Here is a 17,632-nt window from a genome sequence, read left to right as displayed (position 1 = left end):
AGCTCCGCACAGCAAAATTACTAAAACAATGGGGGTTATGACACTTTATCTTTTTTTACTTGTTTATAATGTTTTTTTTTTTCTTTCATTGTATCAAACCTCCGTGTTTATTGAAAAAACAATCAGATTGTTTAAGACATGTTAGACATTCAAGATATCAAACTTTGTAACTGTCCACATATTGCATTTATTAGGAATACAGATAGTTTGTGTTGAAAGTCTGAGTGACCCTTTAATAAACAAATCATATTAATGTGTGTGATTTGTTTTCACGCCTCCCACCCCTTTCTCAGGCAGTCAAACTGAACATACTCCGAATAATTCTGACACGAGTGTTCCAGGCTGTAGTACAGACGTCCAAGTCACAAGTCACACAGAAAAGAAAGAAGAGCAACCATGCAACAAGAAACCTAAATGCAGCTTTAATCACACTAGAACTGGTTATGTTGATAAGTTGAGTCGGCATGGAGAAAAATCCAGGCTTGCGAAGAAGTCATCGCATTCATCAAAGTTCTTGCAAGAAAAGCTGAAACGATACCTGGTGGAAAAACCGTACAAGTGCAAATTTTGCAACAAATCATTTTCAAAATTAAGCCTTTTGAAATACCACACGCATGTTCACACAGGAGAGAAGCCGCACAAGTGCACCGTTTGCAACAAGACATTCACGCAGTCAGGCCATTTGCAATCTCATCGTAGAATTCATACCGGAGAGAGGCCTTTCAAGTGCACAATCTGTAACAAGTCTTTTTCTGAGTCGTCTCATTTGACATCGCACATTCGAATCCATACAGGAGAAAGGCCCTACGATTGCACCGTTTGCAAAAAGGCGTTTTCACATTTGTGCAATTTGAAACGGCACCTTAGAATTCACACCGGAGAGAGGCCCTACAAGTGCACGTTTTGTAACAAGACGTTTCTACAACCGAGCAATTTGCATTCTCATAATAGAATTCATACCGGAGAGAGGCCTAACAAGTGCACAATATGTAATAAATCGTATTCGGAATCGTCTCCGTTGACGTACCACATCAGAATGCACACTCGAGAAAGGCCCTACGATTGCACCATTTGCAAAAAGGCGTTTTTACACTCGAGTGATTTGAAACGGCACGTTAGAATTCACATCGGAGTGAAGCCCTATAAGTGCACGTTTTGCAAGAAGGAATTTCTACAACCGAGCTACTTGCAATCTCACATTCGAAGTCATACCGGAGAGAGGCCTTACAAGTGCACGTTTTGCAACAAGACATTTCTACAATCCAACCATTTGCATTCTCATATTCGAATTCATACCGGAGAGAGGCCCTACAAGTGCACAATCTGTAACAAGTCATTTTCGGAATCATCTTCTTTGACATTCCACATCAGAATGCATACAGGAGAAAGGCCCTACAATTGCACATTTTGCCAAAAGACATTTTCACATTCGAGCGATTTTAAACGGCATGTTCGAGTTCACACTGGAGAGAGGCCCTACAAATGCACGTGTTGCAACAAGACATTTATACGATCGAGCAGATTGCAATCTCATATTAGAAGCGATACTGGTGAGCAGCCTCACAAGTGCAACGTTTGCAGCAAGTTGTTTCCACGGACAGCGTGTTTAAAACATCACATGAGAATGCATCCAGGAAAAAGGTCGCATGATTGTACGATTTGCAACAAGGCATTTTCGCATTCAAAAAATTTAAAAGCTCATATGAGGATTCACACACGAGATCAACCCAACAGAAAAGGTTCTCAGAATAAGAAACAAAATGAAGAGAGGAATGGGTGAAAGATCGACAAGGAAAGCTCTTTGAAATGGTCAAGAAGAGGTCAAATTAGTTGGGATAGAGAACGAGTCATCATCAATGCCCAAGACCAAGGACACTCCACCAATGTGTTTAAGAAAATGGGATTGAGCCAATTAGCCAAAAGCAGTTTTTGTGAGATGGAAACAGAAAGTACCAGTCACCTCCTTTCGAGATGTAAAAAAAAAAGCTCATGTCAGAACAGCTGTACACAGAAAGACATGACAGCGTCTGCAGAGTAATCCGCTGGCACATCTGTAAACATTTCAATATCCTGGTCCCATAACAATCATGGAAACACAAACCAAGTCCAATCCTTGAAAATGAGCAAGTAATGCTCATGCATGACGAGATGATCCCGTCGCGTGAGAACATTGCAAACAAAGCATTGTGTCCGGACATAGTGCTCAAACACAAAAAGGAAAAGTCGGCATTGTTGTTCGAGGTTTTAGTTCCCAATGACTTTTGACTAACTGCTACAGAAATCAGGAAAATGACCAAATACCAGGATCTGAAAAATGAGGTCAAAAGGACTTGGAAATTGAAGAAAGCTGAAATTGTACCAGTGAAAGTCGGAACTACTGGAATGATGAAGAAAACCCTTACTGAGTATTTAAAAATCATTCCGGGGAATATCACTACAAACGAGCTACAAGTGGAGACCGTCAGAGGTTCAGTGAAGTTTCTGAAAAGAGCGCTTGGAACGAGGCTATGAGAACGAAGTTTCACAGTTTGGTTCATGAATCATGATCCTTTACCAAAAAGGAAGTGGAGATTTTGAGTTCTGGGAGAACTTCCTTCCACCTCTTGAAACCAAAATGGAGATGACAACCAACGAGATCAACCCAACGGAAAACATTCACAGAAGAAGAAACAGAATTAAAAGAGGAACGAGTGAAAGATTAGGCCAAAAAATTATTTAGAGACATGAATTGTCACCAATAAATGTAGAACTTCCACCAATGTCACAATTGATGGACATGACACACACGGGATGAAAGTGCCACAAAACAAACTTTCAAAGAGAAGGAAACTTTCACTATCTACACTTTACAGTGTTCTACAAAAATCAATGCTTCCCGAGAATATACTTGCCAAGAAGAGGAGGAAGTAGCAGCCTGATAGAGCTCAACCAAGAGCAAAAGATGATTATAGGATTGGCCAAGTACGTGGAAAGCTCAACAGACGCCGAAAACAAATTTGTAAACAAACACAAAGATAAGATGCAATGGGGGTGGGAGGGGGGGTGCAAGAAGCCATAGTGTCAAACGTGGGGCAGGGTTTGGGAGTCCTCCCCCAGGAAATTTTGAGAAATTGATAATCGGAAACGGCATTTCCTGCATTCTTGGAAGTTTTCCGCAGTTCGTCGCATTCTACCCAGGCCCGACAGTTCAGCCGATTCACGATGATGAATGGACCAAAGTGACAAACTTTCCCAGCCGATCTTTACTTTTAAAAAAAGGCCTGTGCACACCCTTAGTGGGAAATGATGGCGTTGACCGATTGTGTGCTAGGCGAAGCCTGGCACTGCCCATCGCTGAGGTTGCAAAAGCTTAGGGCAGGGTGTTCTCACCACAAAAAAGATCAGATAGGACAGCAGATGTGAATGATTCTATTGTTCATAAATTATGCTATTTTGGAAAAGATGGTGCTTGTGTTTCTGAATGAAAATGTCACACACATCATTTTTGAGGATAACGAGCCAGCCAGTCTTCATCTTCAAGCCTTTATTCTTCAGTGGAGTTAGGATTGCCAGTAATTGACTGAGCAAACATACCGCTGTTCATGAATTCCTCTTGCTTTGTGGGCACTGTGCACAACATTGACCAGAAGTCTAGGAGCCACCTGCCATATTTGTCATTGTTGTAGATTATGAGCCATGGGAGCATTTGATGCAGAGATGACTTGAACTCGTCCAAATTCCGACTCCGTAATGTGTGGACGTTCATCATCAGCACCTCTACCACCTCCACAAAACTCAACCAGAACTTAGCCATTGTGCTATCGGACTTTTCATATCGCTGGAACCGTGGAACGTCAAATTTTGAAGGAACTCAGATCTTCATCTGCTTCAAGTTGAGTATGTGCAGCCACCATCTCTGCTTGAAAGGATGTCAGCAGCTGGTTCAGTCCACTGCAAACACTCTGCGACAGTTCTGAATCTTACACGTTTATATTTCAGTGCTTGATGAATCATTGCTTCATACACCAAGCGTATACATCTCACAGCGAGCTTGTAGTGCTTTCCTCTGAGGGCTTGATCGACAGTACCATCGGCGATCATTCCAGCAGCTACCAAGATGTCTGAGAGGCCAGAGCCTATGAAATGCTTGTATATTGCAGATATGAAGGATAGCTGCATATGGAATGGTCCCAAGAAAGATACCATGTTCCCCACTAAATTTCAGTGCATTTTCAGCCTTGAGTTCTCCCAGCATGATAACCCAGATTGATCCTCAACCAAGAGCACAAAGGGCTCATCAAGAGCACATCATTCAAGACTGACTTCTTCGGTGGATCAGGATATGTCATGTGGTCATAGGCCTCGCTCTTCTCAACTGGCTTGGCTAAGCTGGCCTGAAACCCCGCAAAGCTTGGCACTTTTTGTTGGCCAACTGCTGGTCGTGATCCATCATTGTGTGTACGAGTCAAGGCAAGGATGACGCCATGTTGTCTCAGCAGATATGTCTGCATAAAACCTCTGCCTCAATGTTGGTTCACCACATTTCACGGTTTTATAAGGGATTGCATATTGTATATCAGATGTAATGTCTGCAAGGGTCGATGACAATTGCTGGGAGTTAGTGACACGATTCTCTGTGTTGTCTCTTTTGCCTTCCGGGGACTTGGGTTGAACATGCATCACATTCGTTCGATGAGCTTGACCACCTCCAGTGAGTGTCATTCTTGAAATCAACGTTTTCAACCAGAGCGATAACAGGTCTCCCCTCGGAAATATCATTTGGGCAAGATGAAAACGGATGCAAGTCATGCACTGCCCCAAATCGTGGAGAAACAGGACATCGCCGTAGCTTATACCGATTCCATCCCTGTGCGATACATCACCTATTTATTTGTTCATCATGTCACCATCATCAAGTTGGTCTGGACCGTGGTTTGCTTTCCTGTCACATAACCTGTGATCAATGAGGCAAGTGTAGTTACCTTTAGATCATCATCAATTTGGGATTTCCCCGGGTGTTTCAACCACATAAGCAGCTTCAGCAGTAGCTCATTGAGATGATCTTCTTCCTCGAGCTCCAGAATTTATGGAGGCCACATAACTGTCTTAGTGTATTGTATGTACCCCCTCAGCCAACCAGCCACATTTCTGACGAGCTGCTCGATGCTGACACCCCATGAAGAAATGGCAGCTTCAATATCGGTGCTGCCTGCGGCCATGCCGTAGACCAACTCACTGGCATTCTGTTGCTGCCGTGTGTGGAACCCATTTCTGTCGCCAAACTCCTTCACCAGGATTTCCTTTACATGGCTGGACTTTACATAGCCGAAGTTAGCGAGAATGTTTTTGTAACCCATAAGAAAGTCTTGTAGTGTTCGCAACTCATGCTCTGCAAAAACAGCTGCCCGCACATGATCAAACAATATTTGCTGAGCTTCACTCAGCTGTATGCATTGAAGATGCAACCTTCTTCAATCGTTCGATCCACCATGAGCAACATACTTGAGCTAGCAGTGATGATGATATCTGATTTCAGTGGCAAATGGATCAATAGTGGCGTCAATGAGTTCCACAATGCGCTGCCACTTCTCTCTGTGTCGTCCAACAGGACCGTGCCCCTCTTTAATTGAGCCATGCTTCCTCAGTAGATATCAAGTGCCACCTATTATGTGCACGACCAGATTGTTTCTTGTCCTCAGGTTTCATACACCAGATGCAAATATCCTTGTCATGGAGTAAACCTCCACGGAAGCGCAGGTGTTTTGAAAAAAATTGCTTTTCACTGAGGCTGCACATCAAGTTATACATCTACTCCAGATGACTCAACAGATTCACTGCTTGCTCTCTTCTCTTGCCATTTTATTTACTTTTTTTGCTCGAAAGAGTTTAGGGAACTCAACAATGTGAGGTTACATGAGTGAAGCACATGCAAACTTGACAGATCCCACTCCCAGTCCACACTTTCGTGCACCTCACCAAATTTGTCTTAGCCTCACCATTTCTCTGCTTTTTCTTTGAGGTTACCCCATCTCACCAGCATCATTGCACCAACAGTGTCTCCACTTTGCAGACGACTGTTTATTAAAATGTGGCACGAGCTGTCAATTACATCCTCAAGGCTGCGATTTTGCTGCTTCATTTGATCTGGCTCATACGCCTCCTGAGTCACTGACATGGCCTTACATTCTGCACTCTGCCTACCAAGCCAACAACTACCCGAAACAGCTTTTTTTTTTCTTTTTGAATACCTTGTCAAGGTATATAAGCTCGTATGAGAGCTAACACACAATGCACAGCAAGGGGGGCATGAGACAAGAGGGGCGGGAGTGGAAAGGATAAAACAGTGGGGAATAGAGACATTAGGAGTTCTGTGGAAGGAAGAGGGATGGGACGGGAAACGTGGGGAATACAAGATGGACATTACAGGGATTTTCAGGAAGGAAAGTAGGGAATTTGAAGGAGGTGGACTTGGGGTGAATTAATGGGGGTAGAAAAGATCAAGGATTTGGATGGGGAATGATAAGAGGTGGTGGTGAACAGCAGTTTTGAAGACCTGGAGGGAAGAATGGGATTGAATTGAGTGAGGAAGTTTATTCCAAAGGCAGGAAAAAAGAGGAATGAAAGTGAACGTGAGCAGTGATTCGTGATTTTGGTAGTTTTACCAGAAAGGGGGTTGTTAGCGAATCTTGAGTGCCCTGCGGAAACGTGGTGGGGACAAATCGCAGAGAGAGCAGGGGGGGGCGAGAATGGAGAGGAGACGGTAGAAAACAAAAAGACCACCGACCTGCCTGCGGTGAGAGAGTGAGCGGCCCAGAGACAAAGCCTCATCGCGGGAGATGCCAGTGATCCTAAATGCCTTGGTTTCTACAGTGTGAAGCCGAGAAAGGTGGCAGGCAGGAGCACCACTCCAGAGGGGAGAGCAGTACTCCATCAGGCTGCGGATGAAAGCTTTGTAAGTAGTCAGGAGCTCAGGTGGGCCAAGGAAGGACTTTGCACAACGGAGGATTCCCAGTCGGCGACTCGCTTTGGAGGCGAGGTTTGAAATGTGGCTTTCCCAGGAAAGATCATGGCAGATAGTGAGACCTAGAAGCTTGAAAGAAAGGACTTCTTCCAGAGGATTGTTGAGAAAGTGGATGGGGGGGGGGGGTTCTAAACGGTCCTTTCGAAGAGAAATAGTGAGAGTGTGATATTTGTCCGGATTGAAAGACATGTTCCACGTGTTGGACCAGTTTGTGATTTTATCCAGATCTGCAGTGAGCGAAGAAGCTGCTGCTTGCCGGCCTGAGGGATGACAGATGGTACGGCAGAGGGTGGAGTCATCAGCAAAGAGATAAAGAGGATTTTCCAGAGAGTCGGAGAGATCATTGATGAAAACCAGAAAAAATAACAGGGCCCAGAACGCTACCTTGAGGAACTCCAGCCTGCACAGGAAGAGGGGATGAAAGAACTCCATTTTGGGGCCACACGTAGACTGCGACAGGAGAGGAAGTCTGTGAGCCATGAGTGAAGATGGCCTTGGATACCATAGGAAGAGAGTTTGGTGAGCAGGGCAGGGTGCTAGACCATGTCAAAAGCACGCAATATGTCGAGGGATATGGCTCTGATTTCATGTCTGGCATTGAGGACCTCCATCCATTGTTGGGTGAGCAGAAGCAGCATATCCAGGGAAGAGTGACCTGGTCTGAAACCAAATTGATGATCAGAAATCAAGCCAATTGGAGAAGAGAATGGATTTAATGTCTGAAGCGATGATGGATTCCATAACCTTGCTGATGATTGGGAGAAGGCTGATTGGTCTGTCGTTGCAGGGATCTGTTTTTGCACCTTTTTATGCAGGACAGTGATGTTTGCTGATTTCCAAGCAGATGGCAGATGGCCTTGAGCAAATGAGAGGGTGAATAAAACAGAGAGAGGGTGAGCAAGAGCAGAGGAGCAGGTTTTTAGGACACGTGGGCTGATGCCGTCTGGACCGGTTGCAGAATCTGAGTTGAAGTTTGACAGCAAGCTCTCCACCTTGTCAGGAGAAAAGGACACAGAGTCCAGGGACAGTTGGCTGCGACTGGGTAAGGTGGGTAGAGAAAGCGATGGGTTTTGGACACAAGATTTAGCTGCAAACACCGAGTTTAGGCATTCAGCCTTTTCACGTGCGGTATCAGCAGTGCGGCCATTTGAGGTAAGGGAGGGGATGGAGGGGGAACATACAGCAGAAACAGATTTGATTAGATGTGACCAGGATTTGGAGGAGGGAGAGAGAGGTTTGAAAGTTCCGACTTGAGCTTAGAAAGATGTTGTTTTCTGGCTCTCCTGAGGGTAGATACACACTTGTTCCGAGCTTTATGGAAGGAACTGAGATTGCCCTCAGTTGGGTTTGCTTTCCATGAGGCAAAGGCAAGTTGTTTCAGGACAACTACCTCGCCACAAGCTTCAGTGAACCAAGGGCAGGAGGAAGGGAAGGACAACTGAAGACGAGAGAGGATAAATCTGTGCATGAGGGAGAGCAAGTTTCCTTGAAAGAATTCCCAGGATGAGTTGATATTGGAGAAAGTAGAGATAGGAGACCAGTCTAAGTTTGAGGGCTGCTTGGAGACCCTGCCAGTCGGCTTGAGTGAAATGCCAGACTCGACGGCGGTGAGGTGGTTCTCTGATAATAGCCAGAGAGATGTCCACTTTGACAAGGACGTGGTCAGAAGAACCAATTGGAGCGGAAGAAGAGCAGCAGATATTGTCAGGGAAATTTGTCAAAATAACATCCATAAGAGATGGAGTACCATTGGTTGAGATCCGGGTCGGGAAGTTGACCGATTGAGTTAGTCCCAATGAGTCACAGAAAGCTTTTGCTGAAGTGCTATGACAGGTGAGAGAGGTACCCACACCAAGCCAACTGGCATGATGACAATTGAAGTCACCACATATGAGGAAGAGAGAGTTCGGATGAGATGATAGAAGTTGGTCCATGTTTTCGGATAGTGAGGTGTAAATGGAGTAATCACTGTTAGGTGGACGGGACAGTACACATATAAACATGAGGTGGGAGTGGAGGGGAAGCCGTAGCCAGAGGTATGGGGGTGTGAGGGAGTGAGGGCAGTGCATGGAGAGTGAGGAATAGAGTCTTTGATGAAGAGAGCAACTCCTCCATCAGGACGAGGCTCAGGTCTGTCATACCGGAGGAGGGAGTAACCAGGGAGAGATACGTGAGAGTCAGACATATCTTGGGTTCGGAAAGTTTCTGTTCAGCAGATTACGTCTGGTTTGTCAGTGGCAACCTGTATGGAAAGATCTGAAAGGTTTGAGTGAAGGGCCCGGATATTTGAGGTCCACACTGTTAATGAAGAGGGAGGGGAGGAGGCTTAGGTTGCAGGGGTGGGAGGGAGGGGGAGGGTAGGACAAGGGAGGAGGGGGTAGGTAAGGAGGGTTGTTGAAAGAGTGTGGGGGATTGCAGAATAGCTCGGGGAGGGGGCCGGATGAGGAGAAGAAAAGGCTCTGTGGTACTGGGGGAGAGGAGGGGGTGGGGGGCAAGAGAGGGGGCAGAAAGCAGTTGAGAATTTGAGGAGGTGGAGTGATGAGATGGAGGTGAGAGGGCAGTGGAAGGAGGCAGGTTTGTGGATGAGAGGGAGGCAACTTTGAGAAGGGTAAGTGAGGGGGTGAATGGTGGGAGAAGAGTGAGTGCAGAGTTTTTGAGAGAGGTGAGAGGGAGGCTTGGAGGGAGAAGAGTGTGGTGGTTGCTTTGAGAGTGAGGGGTGAGTTGGCACTGAAGTTGGAGAAAAAGAATGGTTGATGGTAAGCGAGCATTCATTGCAAACTGGGTTTTGTTTTTTTTAAGTTTTAGGTCAGAGATGGGATTAAACACATTTCTTGATGGATGTAATAAAGGCGAATTCAGAGAATGGAGAGAAGAAACGCTTTGAGATTGAGTCGAATTGAGAGCAGTCTGTTTAAATAGTCGAAGAGTTGGACATTATGATACAGTAAAGAGTAGCACACGTGTGAAAGAGGAAGATGAAGCAATGCAAGAGATCGGTTTTATTATTATTATTATTTGAGAGAGTTTTCATCAGATCAGGTAATGGAAGTGTTGTAGAAAAAATCGTGAGTTGAATGGTGAATTTGGATCGGTAAACACAAGGGGTGGAAAACAGATCACGTGGTTATGGGAGAAGCACGTGGTTATGGGAGGTGTATCGTCAAAAGTGAAATTATTTATTTTAAATAAGGATTGCATGACATTCGGAAAAGGGAAGGTTGAAGTAAAATCGTGGAAGTGTGCGGTGAATTTGGAACTGCAAAAGCAGAGTGAAGCTGCTGGGTCGATGAAACGTACCAGGAAGAGTCGAGAGAGACACGTGGTCACAGGAGGTGTGTAGATTGAAAGGATACAAGGAAGATTTATGATTTTTGATGTATTTTTGAAGAACAGGTAAGATTCGGGAATGGAAGGTTGTAGGAAGAAATCGTGAAGGTAATGGCGAGAGAGGGTCAGCTCAGTAGAATAAAGATGGTGTGCCGGCATAAGGAGGATGAAGAAGAAGGATTGGGACTCGTGAGTATGCAAGGAGAAAGGTTTTTTTTTGGGTTTTAAGACAAGAAACAGAGTGTTTAGTTTTGGAGGGATGGGGGACGTTGGGAAAGCGGGGAAAATAGGAATTGAAGCTAATCGGGAGAGAACCCGGTAAGACAAGATCAACAAAAACTCACAAAATGGCATGATTTTTGAAACAAAACTGAATTAGCAGCACACAGTAACATGTCGGTGAGAAAATAAACAGTTAAAACGGGACAGATAGTGAACGGAAACTTAGCTTTGAGAAAGTCAGCAGAGAGCCCTGAGAGAGACCTGCCGAAGCTCCAAAGCCAGAACCGGAAGTCCTATGGTCAATCTCGACCTCACATCTCACAATATCTCTACCATTCTGACAAGTGATTGACACAAATTTTAAGTGATATCATACAATTCAATTATTTTGGACAATGTTGAATGACATCATATGAACGCCATGCCAATAAACATTATATACAAGGATCGTATTTCTACTCTCAAGATATATCACTTGGAAGTACTGTATATCGTTTTGAGCAGTTACAACTGTGTATTGAACTCTGATTGATCACAAACTCACTTTTGGGCGAGTCTCTTGGACGACAGCTTCCAGGACTATGAAGGTCTCCTGGGGTACATGGTGTCCAGGATGACTGTGGAACAGCTCCCTGGAAGTAGAGAGAAAAACTCTCGTGTGTGTGTGTGTGTGTGTGTGTGTGTGTGTGTGTGTGTGTGTGTGTGTGTGTGTGTGTGTGTGTGTGTGTGTGTGTGTGTGTGTGTGTGTGTGTAACAATGAAAAAAAAGGATAGTGACAAACCATTTTAGATTAATACCAGACTATTTGCTACATATTAAGATGATGGGTGAAAGAAAAATATTACATCAAATATAAGTAACAAAACAAGCCATTTTAGCTGACTGTGATATTTTTATCTTCATCTAACCTTCAGACAGTAACTATCATTCTATTCAATTATCTGCCCTAAAATTATCCAAAAATAACCCACAAAAAGTGTTTCTATGTCTGTTGGATCTGAAGCCATGGCACATTCAAGTTTTTATGAGGACGGGGGTGGCCACCTTCGATTTGGCCCTTGGGTGGAGTTCGGCCAAACTTTTGTGAGGGACGAACAGACATCACTCACTGCCCTAATTGGACAGGCTCCTATGGGTTCGCCCTTTCTGGGCGGGGTTTTGGTCCCTGCCGGGAAACCCACCCACTCTTCCACGCGGGTTCATACTTGTCGAGCAACAGTATCAATGTTGCAAAGGTCGTCGTGAAAGAGTTACAACGTTTGTGGAAGCCGAGAAACTGGAACCGTGAGATACCGCCTCAGCACGTTGGGGTGCGAGAAGGCAGCCGGTTGGTGGTGGATCGTGACGGGGGATGGGATGGTTGTTAGATGGCTTGTTAGATGTAACAACCTAACTAAAAGAAATCGCAATGCACGCCTTTGATTCTCCCACTAGACAAAAGGAAGGGGATCTGACTACACACATACTTAACGACATAACTGACTTTTGGGACATCTGTATGTTGAATGCATCGGGTTTCCAGATCCATAACTATACATATATATATATATATATATATATATATATATATATATATATATATATATATATATATATATGTATATTTTTTTTGTATGTATTATGTGTGAACGTCTTTATAGTTGTTGAGGAACTCTGGGAAGGATTCAAAACAGCGTTTAACACTAACCTTGTATAAGTCTTCTTGGGTTGCTTTATGCAGCGACTTTGGCGGAGGAGCATGGGAGGGGTCAAGTGTATATATATATATATATATATATATATATATATATATATATATATATATATATATATATATATATATATATATATATATATATATATATATATATATATATATATATATATGTCATCTGCCTGCGGGATGGCCAGACAGAGGCCCCTGGACTACCGGCGGAAAGTGGACGCAGCGTCGCGCTGCTCCGGCACTTGCTCCCATACCTGACCTGACCTGAGAGAAAGGGCCAAAAATGATATATAGCATGATATCTCAAAAAAGTTGGAGACGGATTCAGACGAAACTTGGTGGACACGTTGGATGTGTGACAAGGAAGAATTGATTAAATTTTGGTAAAGATCCGAATCCGGATCCGATAATTTTTTAAGTGATTCTTCACCATTGAGAGATCGTGCGAAACTCATATATAGCAGGATATCTCAAAAAGTTGTGGACGGATTTGGACAAAACTTGGTGGATATGTTAGGTGTGTGACAAGGAAGAATTGCTTCAATTTTGGTAAAGATCTGAATCTGGATCCGCCAATTTTTCCAAGTGATTCCTCACCATTGGGAGATGGGGCTAAACTAATATATAGCACGATATCTCAAAAAGTTGTGGACGGATTTGGATGAAACTTGGTTGAGAGGTTGGGTGTGTGACCACGACAAATTGATTCGATTTTGGTGAAGATCCGAATTCGGATCTGGATACGAGACTTATTTAATTTTCAAAGTGATTCTTCACCACTGACAGATGGGGCCAAAAACGATACATAGCATGATATTTCAAAAATGTATTGGGCCCGATATGTTCTCGTGGATCAGGCATTGCGTGGCGGGGGTATGTGCTCTACCGAGTGCCCTTCTAGTTTAAAATGTTTCTATTATTTGTATAAAGGAGCATCTCCGCTACCGCCTGGTGTGCTCCACATGATATGTTGGTATTCTACTCAGTCCTGAGCTGGGGTGGAGTGCTTCACATCCATCCATGTTCGTAGTGAGTGCAGGCAGTGGTGATGGTGCTGGTAGTGGTAAGGTTGTAGCAAGTGTAGGCAGTGGTAAGGTTGTAGCAAGTGTAGGCAGTGGTGAGGGTGCAGTGAGAGCAGGCAATGGTGATGAGACAGCGAGTGCAGGCAGTGCTGACGGGACAGCGAGTACAAGCAGTGGTGAGGGTATAGCAATAAATTGGTACGAATGAAGTCTGGGAGATATTTTTGTAGGTGATGAGACCATTCATTATGTCGATTCTTCATTCTGCAGGAAGGATCGTAGATATAGAATTCTGTAATTTTGAAGGAGCAGGAGTTCGGGACATTGAAGGAAGGGTAAACGATATCATATCTGGTCATGGCAGGAAGAAGTTGGTTGTGGTACACCTCGGAGCAAATGATATAGGGAAAGTTTTCTCAGAGGTTTTGAAAAATAGATACAGGATATTGGGTTAGCAGCTGAAAGCAAAGGGTTGTGAGGTCATTTTTTCTGGGATCCTCCCAAGAAATTCTGAGCAGAGTGATAGACGTCAACCAATGGCTGGAAGAATGGTGTAGGGAGGAAGGTTTTACATTTAAGAAGCAGTGGGAACCATTTCAGGGACAAAGGGAATGTTTCTAGAATGATTGCCGTTTGTTAAATAGAAAAAGGGGGCAGAAAGGTTTGCAGTGGGAATTGAGGAAGGAATTCAGGCTTTTTTTAAGGTCAGCGGAGAGTGGAGAAGGTATTAAGGAAGGAACTGATGATGTAATTATGATGAGCAAGGCCAGGCAAGAAAATATAATTTCAGGAAGGGAAAAGTTAAACATATTCTATACCAATGCCAGCAGTTTAAGTAATAAAATGGAAGAGCTTGAAGCTAAAGTAGATCGCGAGGAGTGCTTGTGTTACGTTTGTGGGGGTAGATGGAAGGATTTAATAGGGAATTTTGCATTGTGTGGAGTTGCTTGGTCCGTGGACGAGTAGAAAGCAACTTGATGTAACGAAGTTAGGGAATCTGTGAGCTTAAGTGTTAGGTGTCACCACACGAGGGGTGGTGCGGTGTTAATTAGCCTAGGGAGTGAAGAATAAGTTCACCGGTTTGTGATTGCCCTCTGTGATTTTTCTGCATGTTTTTAGCCGCGTCGCGTTGCGAACGCTGGCTCGAAGAGAGCTCCGCGTTGTTGTTGTTGTTCTTCTTCTTCTGGTGAAGACAAAACCTTTATGACGCGGCTCTTGGACACATTTGTCCTTGTTATATTTCAAGCCAGGCAGTAAAGGTGGAAAATCCGTCCCTAAAATCATAACAAACAGTCAGAAAGCCCCGTCTTCCCGGGTTGGGGGCGAGCAGGTCACACCCTGGAGAGGATATAGAGCGGGAAAAAGAAGGAGTGCAGAGGAAAAGGTGGCGGATCTTAAGAGAGATCGGTGTGATCGAGGGCAGGCAGGCAGACTTGCGCATTTTGGGATTGTGGAAGGTTTCCGTCTGGATAGGACGGGAATTCGGCAGAACGCACACACTAGGTCAGTGTGAGGAACGCACAAGGCAGGTGGTGCTGAAGGGAAAGAGGAAGGCTGACATTTTGAGCCTTCGTGTGGAGAGCCGCTCGGGGATCGCCTGGCGTACGTCTGCCCTGCTACGAGTGAAGCGCCATTTTGCCTGCGTGTGCACATGCTGGTGGAGGCGCGATTCCAGTTCTATGGGGATCAGCTCTGGCCCAAGCTAAGTACAAGTAGTCTTTAAAAGAGGGGGTTTTCTATTCATTTTGTATCCCCATTGTCCATATTTGAGTCTGTGTGGGCGAGGCCTCGACTGTAGGAGTTATGTACGTATTATTATTATTATTATTATATATCCTTTTGAATTATCTTCTTGTAAATATTTGTGTATGTTCATTAAATGTATTTATTATGAAGAAACTGTATTCATGTAATTGTCGTGAGTTCGAGGATAAACCCCCTGTGTTTCCGTTCCATTCTCCGTACTCCTCCGCCCGTCCGCCATTGTCCTCCGCCGTGCCCTTCGAGCACGTGTTAAAATCTCCATCGATCAATGTGTCCGCCTCCTCTTCATAATCAACCGCTTGGCCGTCCGGGGGCTCTCGGTATTAACCACCTGGTTACCACAAATTTTGGTGGGGGTTAACTTGGGCCGGCCACCCCCGTGACAATACAGTTGCAGTGAGTGAGACATGGTTTAAGGAGAGTAACTGGAGGACAGGATGAGAAGGCCACAAGGTGGGAAGGAGAGAATATAATAGGAGGAGGATGAGTAGCAATCTGGGTAAAGGACAGCATTGCATCAAGAGAAAGGGGTGACATTAAGGAAGGAATAAATGTCGAGGACTCTGTATCAGTAGAGATTCGAGATTGTAAAACAGTAAGATACTGGAAGGATGCTTTTTTTAGGGCTCCGGATGTGAAGGAAGAAGAGGAAGGAGGAGAACATGAAGAATTCAAAAGGGCACGTGGTCAGGGAAGAGTATTGATTATGGGGGATTTTAACTTGCCAGGGATAGATTGGGTCCAGCAACAGGGAAAGGGCAGAGTAGGTGAGGATTTCCTAGTTTTAGTCCAGGATTGCTTTTTAACCCAGTTTGTAGATAAGTCCACGAGGGGGAGTGCAGTGTTAGACCTCCTTTTAAGTCAAAATCCCAATATGGTGGAGGAGGCGGAGATTGGGGAGCATTTCAGAGCAAGTGACCATAACATTGTGTGCGCAAAGATTCTGTTGAGGGTTAGAGTTCAGGATAGTAGGGAAAGGCTATTAGATTTCAGGAAGACAAACTTTGAGAGTACGAGGAGAGAGTTGGGTGATGTACAGGGTGTTCCAAAAAGACCCGGACAACTTTGGTTGTTCATATCTATCTATAATTCCAGCAATCTCTGTGTGTCTATGTCTGTCTGTTTGTCTGCGACCGCCGTTTCTCGACGACCGCCGGTCCGATCTCATTGAAACTTGCCAGGAATATTGCTGGGGACCCGCGGATGTGCCTTTTCGAGGTTTGATATTAATCGGACAAGCGGTTCCCAAGTTATGGTCATTTATTTACCAAACCAATGACAGGACACGGTGCTATGACGTCACAATTAATGTTTATTTATTTTTTGTGAATACATTTACTGAGAGAGGAGGAGAGAGGACTGGGGAGAGAGGGGGAGCAAGAGAGGGGAGGGAGAGGGGGTGAGAGTGGGGGGCGAGAGAGGAGGGGTGAGACTCGGGGGGGGGGGTGAGAGAGAGGGGGCGTCGCAATTCTTCTTCGTTTGATATGACGTCACAATTGACGCTGGGGACCTGAATAGGTTTCCCAGGTGTTTCCCAAGTTATGGCCATTTGTGATCCGGTTGGTCCGATCTGATTGAAAAAATGCCCCAATCCAGTCGTCGTTTACAAGAGCGAAGAAACGAAGCTGCACATACTGGCACGCCTCACCCACGAGAGAGGGTACTGGCACGAGAGAGGGGGAGAGAGGAGGGGGCGAGAGAGGCGGGGGTGAAAAAATGCCCCAATCCAGTCGTCGTTTACACACCTACGGGCCCGCACTAGTCTATAATTCCAGCAATTTCTGTGTGTGTCTGTCTGTCTGTCTGCGACCGCCGTTTCTCGACAACCTCTGGTCCGATCTAATTGAAACTTGCCAGGTATATTACTGGGCACCTGCTGATGTGCCTTTTCAAGGTTTGATATTAATCTGACAAGCGGTTCCCAAGTTATGGCCATTTATTTACCAAACCAATGACAGGACACGGTACTATGACGTCACAATCTTTTTTTTTTCACCTACGGGCACGCACTCGTATTTAGAACCACAAATAAAACAACAACACCCTTTTATTTGGTTTGGAACACAGGTGAGACAGCTTCGAGGCGAGTGCAGGTTACCAGGTACCAACAGGAGTGATAAAGTGAACTGGTGTATCTATTAAACGTTCCAAACCTTATCGCTCACATGAATGTTCATTACGTGCCTTTAACACTTCACAGGTATCACCAGGTACATCGTCCACCTTGATCGAAAACTTGATATATCCACACACAGTCAAAACAGAGAATTGGACTCGAGCCGTCATTAATTCGTCGGTTCGTAAAGAGTGATTATAACTGAAAGTAATAATAATAAATTATTAATATTTGCTGAAAGTATGATGAGATGGAGAAACCATCCGGAGCGCGTGAACATGGTCACAAAAACTTCCGGTTCAGCGCATCGACGGGATGTGGGCGGAGATTGATATTAACTTCCGGTTCGACGCATCGACGGGTGTGGGCGGAGATTGATATCAACTTCCGGTTCGGCGCATCGACGGGATGTGGGCGGAGATTGATATTAACTTCCGGTTCAGCGCATCGACGGGATGTGGGCGGAGATTGATATT

General features: G+C 44.8%; 1 protein-coding gene and 1 long non-coding RNA gene across 12 annotated transcripts in view; one reads left to right on the top strand and one right to left on the bottom strand.

The window, feature by feature from the left end:
- LOC147025504 (uncharacterized) overlaps positions 1 to 8,289 on the top strand; it is a 60,527-nt gene extending 52,238 nt beyond the window's left edge. For all 9 annotated transcript variants that reach the window (XM_085886992.1, XM_085886993.1, XM_085886988.1 and 6 more), the window contains one exon: positions 294 to 8,289. In XM_085886992.1, the coding sequence (XP_085743118.1) occupies positions 294 to 1,780 (1,487 nt within the window). In that variant the 3' untranslated portion in view covers positions 1,781 to 8,289. The remainder of the gene's footprint in view (positions 1 to 293) is intronic.
- Positions 164 to 17,445, bottom strand: LOC147025503 (uncharacterized). 3 transcript variants are annotated; one of them, XR_015059650.1, is made up of 3 exons: positions 17,194 to 17,445; positions 11,094 to 11,181; positions 164 to 538 (listed from the first exon to the last, which is right to left on the bottom strand). It is a non-coding gene; the product is annotated as an uncharacterized LOC147025503 (long non-coding RNA). The 3 variants fall into 3 exon arrangements; XR_015059649.1 differs by having other exon boundaries at positions 17,206 to 17,445; XR_015059648.1 differs by having other exon boundaries at positions 11,094 to 11,177; positions 17,221 to 17,445.
- Between the last annotated feature and the right edge of the window lie 187 nt (positions 17,446 to 17,632).

This window comes from Eptatretus burgeri, chromosome 6 (assembly GCF_056783735.1).
Source record: "Eptatretus burgeri isolate ZD-2024b chromosome 6, Ebu_testis_v1, whole genome shotgun sequence".
Taxonomy (NCBI): Eukaryota; Metazoa; Chordata; class Myxini; order Myxiniformes; family Myxinidae; genus Eptatretus; species Eptatretus burgeri.
The sequence above is the reverse complement of the archived record's forward strand: the minus strand, read 5'-3'. Positions and strand labels throughout refer to the sequence as shown.